The sequence below is a fragment of the Falco punctatus genome (assembly GCF_963210335.1).
Source record: "Falco punctatus genome assembly, chromosome: 4".
NCBI lineage: Eukaryota > Metazoa > Chordata > Aves > Falconiformes > Falconidae > Falco > Falco punctatus.
In genome coordinates this window covers 106,300,845-106,311,104 of record NC_137583.1, presented here as the reverse complement: position 1 = coordinate 106,311,104, position 10,260 = coordinate 106,300,845, and the positions used below count along the sequence as shown (strand labels likewise).

Below are 10,260 nucleotides of genomic sequence, written 5' to 3'. Positions count from 1 at the left end.
TTTAATGAATACACCAACGCGTCTATAACATACGCCTGAAAATGCCCCCAGCAGCTGAGAGGGTGCGGGAAGAGGGGGCACCACAGTGAGAGTGTCCCCGTCCACGCACCCCCACCACTCCTCCTAACTTCGCAAGAGTCTGGAGTCCCCCTCGCTTGCCCCATGCAAGGTGGCAAGGCCCTGCGCCTGCAAGAGCCCTTTCTGCGCTGGGGTTCCCTTCCAAGCCAACGTTGCTGCTTCAGGTTTGCACATCAAAGAGCCGCAGGTCCCACGCAAACGCCCAGGCTCCATCCCAACCCTCCAAGCCGCGGTGCCCCGCTGCAGAATTGCCATTTGTGGTTTCTCGCTGCTCAACCACGGTTTTACATACGTGCAACGGAGCATAACCGCCTGAAAAGCGAAGCGCTTGCTTCTGTGCACAGAGAGCAGTTTCTGTGGCGGGATTGCATTTAGCATTCAATTAAAAGGTAATCTCTTTAAGACTTAAGTTGACCTGATATCGACGCTTGTTCCCGGACGAGGGGAAAAAACAAAACAAAACAACAACAGAAAGAAAAGCGGCAGCAACCCCAAGACCACGACACGAGGAGCTGAGCAGAGTTTTCGAATTCCCCTGTATTTAAAACTGGCTGGTGTTTCTATATCGAATGAGAAACCATCTCGGGGAAGAGACGAACCCTCCAACCGCGGCCGCAGGGCGCGCAGTGTGGGAGCGCGGTGGTTCGGCCACACACACAGTAGCGGCGCTGGGGGGCCCGCGGCCGCTGCGGGCTCTGCGCGGTGAGGGAGCGTGGCCGCTCCGCGCTGCCGCCGCCGCCCCGGGCCCCGCGCCGTGAGCGCAGCCGGCGACGTCGCCGCTTCCTCGGGCGACGTCCCCCGCCGCCTCCCGGAGGGCCGGGGTGGCTCCGCGGCGCCTCCCGCACGCAGCCGATGCCGCCGCCGCCCCTTCCGCGGGGGCGCAGAGCGCCGCCCGCCCCCGCGCGCCCCCGCGCACCCCCGCGCAGGGACGCGGGCGCGCCCCCCGCGGTACGGCAGCGGCGGGAGGCGGGTGCCGCTCCCCTCCCGGCGGGGCAGGAGCCGCCCGCGGAGCGGCGGGTCCCTCCTCCCGCCCCCCCCGGGGAGCAGCCGGCGGCGGCGCGGCGAAGGGGAGGGTCTAGGGCCGGGCGCACCGCACCGCGCCGGCCGGCCGGACGGGCGGCTGCCGCCGCGCCGCGGGCATGGCGGAGCCTGGCGGCGGCGGGGCCGGGGCGGCGGGCGGCGGCGGGCCGCAGCAGGGCTCCCCGGCCGCCGGGGGGCCGGCCCGCAGCGCCGCCGAGAGCCCCGGGGGGCCCGGCTCAGCGCGCACCGCCGGGAAGAAGGCGCAACTGCGCGCCGCGCCGCGGGCCAAGAAGCTGGAGAAGCTGGGCGTCTACTCCGCTTGCAAGGTACCTGGCCGCCCGGCCGCGGGCGCCCACCCGCCCACGGAGGGTGGGGATTGACGGGAGGGAGGGAGGCGGCGGGGAAGGGCCGTGCCGAGCGGGGGAGGTGACCCGGCTGCAGCCCGGCGCTCCCCGCGGAAGTGGCGGCTCCGGCGGTGCCGGTGCATTCTGCTCCCCCCGCGGCTTTCCGGTCGTCGGTCGCACAAATAAACGCCAAGCGCGCCGGGGACGGGACCGCGGGGGCAGTGCCCGCCTCCTCCCCGCGCCGGGCGGCAGCGGAGGTGCCGGTACCCGGCGTCCGTCGGTCCGTCCGTTCGTCCTTCCGCGGGAGGCGGCGGCGGCGGGCGGGGCGGCTCCCGGTGCCGCTCCCGGTGCCGGCCGTGAGCGCTGGGTTAGCGGCGCTGCCGCAGCTGCCCACCGCGTAAACACGCCGGCAGGGAGCGGGGACACCCGGAGGGCCGCAGCACGGCCCGGGGCAGCGCTCCCCGCTCGGGGTCCGGCGCTGCCGGGCGGACTCGCAGCGCCGAGCTGTTGACGCCGCAAAAGCCGCTGCCCCCAGCTGGTACCGCTGCCCCCCTTCAGCTGGGCGGCGGAGGGGCGCGGCCTCCGGGCTCGCGAAAGTTGCGTCCCCAGCGGTCACGTAGCGCCGGGCCGGTGCGCGCCTGCACCTCGGGGGTCTCTTCTTCGGCGCCTGCCCGGCGGTCGCCGGGAGAGCCGCCCTGCGCTTCGCTCCGCAAGCACGGCCCCGCCGCCCGCCGTTTTCTTCTTGGTGGGAGCGGCCGGACTCGCCTGTTCGCCGCAGACGGCGGAGCCTGGCCGGAGCCGGCGCGGTGCCTCGGGCCCGTGACAGCTGGCACCGTCTGTGCGTGTGCGGCGCAGCCGGGCCACCCTGGGTGCACGGCGGGGCTGCCGTGTTCACGCAAGCGGTGCTGATGCTAAATCCTCCAGTAACGCTTTCAGTGTTGAAAATAGCAGTCTGTCAGAAATGTGCATCTTATTTTCCCGGTTCCCTTACTCTGGAGCCTCAAAAGGGCAAATGTTAAGGGAAAGGCCAAACTATGTGAGGAAGCATCACAGTATGGCCCTGCAGTACTCTCTGGTAGTGTGAGGAGCTGTAACTGTACGCTGAAGCCACGGGGCAATGCTGGCGTGTGAGGGAAGACACACGTTTTTCAGTTTCTTAGCTGTTTCCAAATATGCAGGCACCTCCACTTCAGCTTTGGTGCGTACGTGGTACATTGCAAGGTTACACCAGTGTCAGTAAGCTGAAAGAGCAGCTAGCATCTTTGAAAGGTGCGGCCCTGCTGGCAGGCTGGGTGGCATGGTTTGAAGCTCCCCCGGTGCTAAATCTCCTTTGCACCCCCATATTTTAATGTTACCAGGACCTGCTGATAAATGAAGTGGTTGTGGGATGGGTAAGGCTTTCACAGGCTGTCAGGAGCGTGTGTGTGAGTTGCTTTTTTTTTTTTCCTTCCCTGTGGTGTGTGGTGGGGTTTTTTTGTGTTTTTTTTTTTTTTAATCCCCCTGAGGTATGTCCATGTGATCTTTTGTGAGGGCAGAAGCCTTCTCCTGAGGTGCTTTGCCCTGCGCAGGTAGTAGCTGTGCTGTGAAGATGCGCAGGCAGCCTCACCTCCTCCTAAACCCTTTGCTTTCTCAGGGACTCGCCAGCCCCACCTGTGCGCTGCCACAGGTGCTTTGCTGGATCGGAGATGGGTGCCGTTTGGGAGAGGAGGGGGGCTGCAGTGCTGGGGTACAATGAGGCGCCAGCTCGCACTGCCGGTGCCCTGCTGGGGTGTCCTTGCTGTCCCTCCTGTGTGAGGAGCCCCGGGTGCATGCCCCATTGGCACTCCAGCGATGGAAGGAGTGGGACCTGTCGCTGGGGGGTCCTCTTTTCTTCCCTCCAGGATCTAGGCACAGCCACAGCACTAAACACTGCTCTGTGTTCAGATTAAAATGCAAACCCTTCCTTTGGTATTTTCACTTCTCTTCAGTAATTCAGTGGCAGGCAGCTTTCCTTCAGGTCTCGAAACAGAAGCCAGTAGGCAGACGGGAAGCTCCTTGTAAACTAAGCAAGTCGCTTCTCCTGTGGGATAAAAGGGGAAGGATGGAACAGGGTGGAAGAAGGTATTATTTTTCTTCCTGAACAATTGGCAGGTGCTCCAAAACGACACCGCTTGGCTTGTAACTTTAGTGGTTTACCAGAAACCGTAGCAGTGCAGAATGTAACCTCCAATTTTTTCTTACTTTGGGTTGCAATTTCTCTTCCATTTATTTTGCATTTCTGTGTATGAGTGCAAAAGAGTGAAAGAAGGTGAAAACTCACGCCATCTCTGAAGGGGACATCTGTGTTAATTCACGTAGTGGCCATATGTGAATCTTGTGTAAATCTACATAGGCCTGTACAAGTTAGTGCAGAAAATAAGTCATGGCATCCTTAGTATCGATCACCTTCTCCCATGTAAAATTAATCGCAAAATTCAGCACGCGGGATTTGTTAGGAACTTAACCTCAGAGGTGCTGGGAGTAGCAGAGGCAGGGAGTGTGTTTTTGCTAGGGATGAAGAGCAGCAATACAAGAATCTGGAGAGGTTAGTGGCCGTGCAGAGGGTGAGTCTCACTGGTGGTGGCAGAAATGGTGAGCAGAAAAGGGTGGAAGGGGCTGTTCTGGGGTAGGGTGCTCAGTCCCCAGGAGGGACCTCATGGTCCTTCTTCAGCAGTCCCTGTTCTTCACGGGAAACTCTGACAGACTGCTGGCAAAGACATCTTCAGTGTGCACATATTCTGAACAGAATGAGAGCGAAGTTTAGGGAGCTGCTGGCCAGGCTAGGGAAGTGTGGGGTTTGTTTCTTTTTCCTGATAAAGAATTGGGACAGGAGAGTTGTAGCTGTTGAGCTGCTCTGCTTGGCCTTTTCCCCTGTGAGAAAAGGTTGGGGTGGAAGGGAAAGAACAGGATCTTCTGTGTAAAAAACCCCAACCTTCTTAAATGCCCAAGTTTGTGTGTGTGTGTGTAAGAAAGTGTGTTCTGAATACTAAGATATATATTAGGAGTTGGCACAGTTTTCATGACTTTTGGAAGTGCGCAGTAGTGCTGTATGCTGTGAAGGATTTTGTATTTGGGACTTTCTATATCTGTGCACATATGAATGGCTGCATATATCATTTTGGTTTTGTCTAGTGTGAAACTGAGCATTAGGCATGCGAGCTTGCAGCATTTTATATAAAAGCAGCACTGTGTGACTTACACACATAAATACATTTAATGAAGATGTAGGAGCAAGTCTCCTTGGCTTTTTTTTCCCTTGTTGGTTTACAGTGTGCAAAAATACAACTCTCTTTCTAGTCTCACTGGGAATTTTCCTTATAAACAACTTGAAATATGTACTATTTTAGTACACTTAAGTTTTCTGTAAAATTGGTTGTTTCTCATTATAGGTATCTTAGAGTAATGCCCGGATGCTTATAAGTATAATTAGAACCACGTAACCTGAGGCATTTTGGCAAGTAGCAGGGCATGATACCTCCTTGAAGAAAGACTTTGTGCTTTAGATAAACAAAATGGACAGAGAGTGAGCAGGCTTATGGTGAGGAGTTGGCCGAGGCCCTGCGGCAGGTGAGCGAGCGGCACGGGCTGAAGTAAAATCGGGGTCCCAGGCTCTAGACCAGCTGCTGACCCATGGTAGTGGCACTTCTTCCCACCTCTCATCCTAGAGTGACCTCTGTGGAGTTTTCCTGCTCCTAGGTATAAAAAAGAGCTCATAGGGTAAATATGTACCACCGTTTCTGTAATGAAATATTTTTTTTTCCCCTGACGCGAGGCAGACGTGGCCGTGTTACTGCCGGGCTCTGTGTAGTGCGAGCGCAGCTCCTTCAAGCTCAGCTGGGAACGTATTGATGTTGTTTTCTGCAGAAGTGTACGGGAGACATCCAAGACATCAAAAGCTTTCTTATGATCATTTTCATAGCGGGCTGAATGTGTTTTACAGTGTTTTACAGGCCCAATTAAAGCATCTTCCTTTAAATTAAATGGGAGAACTACCATTAACTTTACAAGGTGGGAATCAGGCCCCTGTTATTAGTAAAAGCTTTCTGTGGTAGCCTACATCTCTTCTGTAAGTGAAACGGGAAAATACAGAGTATAAAATACTTGGATTGATCAGTAAATGAAGAACATATGCTTAGAGCTGAACACTTGAATGGATTATTTTTATTGTTAAAGGTAAATGGCTCAGCTAATTTCCTGGTACGTGTGAGTGGCTCTCCAAGCAGTGTCTGGCTGTCTGGTTGCTGGGTACTGGACATATGAGTAGGAAAAATATGTATTTTAAATTAATCAATGTATTTGTTATAGTTTGTGTGATTTTCTTTGTTAAAAGCCTCAGTTTGAGATTATTGCTTGCAGGAAAAAAAATACAGGGTATTTTACACAGCTTTTATGTTGGGAGGAAGAATATTTTTTCTAGAGTGATTATACTTGCTGGAAATAGAAGGATCTGTAATGTTGTGTATATATAATCTGTTGAGTCTGCTTTGCATCTCAGTTACCAAACAGGGCAACCTGTACGATTTTGAGTTGGAAAGAAAGCCCAGCACACCTAGGCTCCTTTCAGTATCCGAAAGGGGTGCTTATTTATTTATTTAGACATCTTATTTATTTAGACATCTGAAACCCACTTAACAAGGGCAGAGATGTGCAACATTTTAACTTTGAGGTGCTTCCTTTTTAAATAAAAATGCTAACAACATGTGTTAAAATGTGCTGTATGTTTTTTCAGTTCCATTTTTGACCTGCTATCCGTATATTCAGTATTTTAAAGGAAATGGTAACTTTAGTTTGTCCAGAGTTGCAGTTTTCACTGCCCAGAGCTACCAGACAGTTTGATTTCCCACATTGTAACACTCCACCTAACATGGAAAGGATCAAAGAAATGATTGAAATTATATTGTACAGTGCAGAATGTACATAATTTCCCCACTCTTTTGTTTTGTTTTGGTGGTGTGTTTTTGTTTTTTTTTTTTTTTGGGTGGGGATAGGGGGCAGACAACGGTGTGCAATTATTGTGTTTTATTATATTGCACTCATCCGATTTTATTAAAAAGCGCCAATGAAGGTAGGTGCATCCCCAGGCCTGCAAAGATGACAATCATTTCTTTGCAGGCTTCAGTAAGGCAGAAGTCTCCATCTTTCTCCAGTGGCTTTATCAAAACTCTGCAGATGTCCCAGAAAACGGGGCTCCAAGGACTGGATGTACTAGTTCAAATGGTTCTTTTCCTTCCTCCCCTCGAAACTGTTTTGATCTTAAATTAAATTTTTGCAGAGGTGAAGTCATACGTTATTTTCTAATGAAAAGCAGATGAGTGACATTTAAAAAAAGAGAAAGAAAGAAAAAAGCTGAAGATAGTCAGAGAAAGGATTGAATGAACAAAACGCTGTAGAAGACTTAAAACAACTCAGCAGTTTAAGCCACTGAGGAATGCACATTGCGTATTCACTGCAAAATACTTGCACTGTCAACATTTACAATGAAAGCTTGGTTTTAAAGAGGACCTTTTTGCGTTGTGTTTCCCCTTGGTTAACAGAACATTTATGCTGATTCTGGTGTTTCTTAGATTAACAAAAAACCCCCACCCTAGTAGCTGTTTGAGACAGGTCTCTGGAATAATTTGAACACTACAAAATAACAGCTGCTTCAAAAAGATGTGGTGAGGAAATACTACCGAGGGCAGAAGAAATCTGCCGTTGAACATGCTGTTTTCATTTGTCTGTGGGTGGGTTGATATTTATTTTTGGCAGTTTAACTGAGCTGTTATCACGATTCGTACATCTGTTTGTTTGCATCTTGGCTGTTAATTATTGTGTGACACTAAAGTTTGTGTAGTTATTCACTGTTTATAGTTTTTAGGCTTGATAGTAAACACTGTGTGGTGAGCTTCTGTGAAATACTGCTTCCACTTGTAGGAAAAAAAAATATCTCAGAATGTGCCTAGTTTGAGGGGGATTTTTTTGGACATGTTTCAATGCAGTATGATTTAAGGCAGTTAATAATAAGCATGATATTATGTCAGTGATTTACACTGCTGAGCATTTGTCTGGACAGCTGCACGAGAAGGATCAAATCTTACTTCCCTAAAATAATATTCAATCAATATGTTTTTGGTTTTTTTAGAACTTCTTTATGATTGTCTCTTGAATTTTCTTTGGCGATAATCTCATTTTCTGGCAGCTTTTCCTGTGGTAGTTTCGCTATCCTTGCCTTAACTGCAGAAATTTTTGTGGCAATGTTGCCTCTCCCGCAAAGCAAATGTGGATAGCTTATCTGGCATTGGTTTTGTCTAACTCAAGACGCTAATTGCAAGTGGGGTTTCACATCATCTGACAGATGTCCAAAGTCCTGGCACCAGGGCAATCCTTGCTTTGCAGGTATCACTCAGTCATTGATCTCACCGTCTAGCCATTAAACTTGAAGAGGTCTTGTAGGTCTGGATAACAAACAAAAGTAAAACTGGCTCAATGCTCGTGAAACTGTAAGAGGTGGTTTCTGCTCTAAAATAACTTTGGGCCTTCTTCACTTCTCTACCAATCATATTACTCATAGAAAACGTAATAGAAAAATAACATAACATTTACCAAAGTCCATCCAGATTGCATTTTATGAGACTTTTTTAAAAAATATTGTTTTAATCTCCCCCCATTTCATACTGAAACCTCTGTGATGCCACATTATAAATAGGTGGGGTAGCAGGCAGTCTGCACCCAGACAGTGGGTTTGGAGAGCCAGGGGGTTCAGGTGATGCACATTGTCCCCTTCCCAGGGGAAATACGTGTAAGTGGTTTTGCTGGGCACTTGCAGGTGGATTTCTGAGTCGTCCTGGTGGCTCTGGCTGCTGAAAATTCCACTCACAGCCCTTGGTACCTGCCAGACCACCCTGGGCACAGGCAGAGGCCATGGTACCTGGGGCCAGGAGCCCAGCTGGATAGCTACTTAAGCATTGGAGATGGTAAAACCATCATGTGGTGCTCAGCAAACTGCAAGCAGCAGTTTTCTGGATGCTCAGGTTGCTGAATATTGAAATTAGTTTGGAAGAACAATTTACCATCAATCTACAAAGCTGTCAGTCTTAAGAGCTGTCAAGTTGCAGTCCTTTCTGCTTCTCCTGGGTGCTTCTATCTTAGGTTAAGGTGGGATTTGGAAACATAAAAGGAAAATGAAATAGGTTCCTGAAATAGATTGCATTAAACGTGTTCAGAATCGGTTCTGAAAAATGACACATTAGTGCTGGATATATTGACACCACAGTTTTTCCTACTAAGGTTGTTTCAGTCATAAATATTATGCAGCAGTTGGCATACTTTCCTCACCGAGGTCTTGGCAGTGCAAATTCATGAGTATCTTGTGATGGCCCAGTGCACAGATATCTCTGAACAGTAGAATAGCATGCTTTCCTTCCAATTAGATCTTCAAATAGGAGTACGAACGATGTTAGAAGTACTTTACCATCAAAATAACTAAGATCTTTTGGATATGCAGAGGAAAATCCCCTCCTATACCACTGCTCTTTAGGTAACTGGAATGGGTACTTGGAACTTCTGAATGGTTGAGGCACATTTACCAAGGTGACAACCTCTCCCTCCATGGTCACTCCTTTCAGCTGCACTCTGTCGGGGTGTTGTGCACTCAGTGAGTGTAAATAAGCTTTCTAGGGTAAGCAGCAGGTTGCATTGGTGGTGTCCCTGTCTTGGGCATCCGTCGGTTTTGTGGCCGAGCCTTGCTGTAGGCAGCGTTCTCCAGGAGTGCGGTCATTGTTCCCTCATTTCAGTATTTAGTGAACCCTGCTTGGGTTGTCATGGGCTTGGTTTTAGTTGCCTGATTTCTTGTTGCTGGTATAGCTGATAAGGCAGTGATAAACGTGCTGCCTGATAGATAACCTGTTTGCGTTTAAACCATTAAAACGATCTCGGTGGCAAGATCTGTATGTGCTGATATACCAGTAAATGTTTGAATACTTCTTTCACTGGAGCGGGGCTTTCTGTAAAGGAATTAGACAGAGTTTGTGTATGTATTTTTCCAATCGCGGTCTGCTTACCAGAGCTGTGTTAATTGCTCTGGGGTACTGTTTTACATCTGGTTATTTCTAGAAAGTAAAGTGGTAGATAAAAAAAGTAAAAAACCCCAAAGCCACAACAATAAAACATCCTGACACCCCCTCCACCTCCCTGCCTCAAACAGCCAAACGAACCAAAAAACCCCCAACTCATTAATAATGCTACTTTATATTGCTTTTGAAATAATGCAGTTTCATCACATTCCTACGTTTTACGGTGTTGATCGATATCCCATTGCTTTGATTTCAGGCTGAGGAGTCCTGTAAATGCAATGGCTGGAAGAACCCCAACCCGCCTCCCACGCCGCCGCGGGCGGAGCTGCAGCAGGCAGCGGTCAGCCTTGCCGAGCCTTGCCGCAGCTGCAGCCACACGCTGGGTAAGATCCTGCCTTTCCCTCCGCTCCACGTGCCCGTACCCAGCCATCTCCGCTCTTGCGAGACCCAAGCCAGGATGCCATGCCAAGACCTAGAAAAGGGGGTTACGATCGGCCATAAATGTCAATAACATTGGTTAAAATCTGTCAGAAATATCCTAAAAATGAGTTTTGAAGAAATTGAACTAAGGTACTTCGAACAACCCAGACACTCTAAGCTGTTAAAATGCAAAAGCACTTTTAAGCTACCCAGAACTATTTTAATACTTTGCATAACATGCATTAACCTCACATTGTTTTACCTGTAAGCTGCCTTAGTTACAACGGGAATAATTATCTCCTGTAGGCTGTATTGCATTTTCTTACTAT

General features: G+C 49.9%; 1 protein-coding gene across 5 annotated transcripts in view; it reads left to right on the top strand.

The window, feature by feature from the left end:
* The first annotated feature begins 1,032 nt into the window (after positions 1–1,032).
* The window catches only part of KAT2B (lysine acetyltransferase 2B), a 45,051-nt gene continuing 35,823 nt past the window's right edge, over positions 1,033–10,260 (top strand). For all 5 annotated transcript variants that reach the window (XR_013927959.1, XM_080386421.1, XM_080386422.1 and 2 more), the window contains exons 1-2: positions 1,033–1,424; positions 9,768–9,894. Coding sequence is in view for 4 of the 5 variants with exons in the window: in XM_080386421.1 (XP_080242547.1) it covers positions 1,218–1,424; positions 9,768–9,894 (334 nt within the window). In the remaining variant the exon portion in view is untranslated. The remainder of the gene's footprint in view (positions 1,425–9,767; positions 9,895–10,260) is intronic.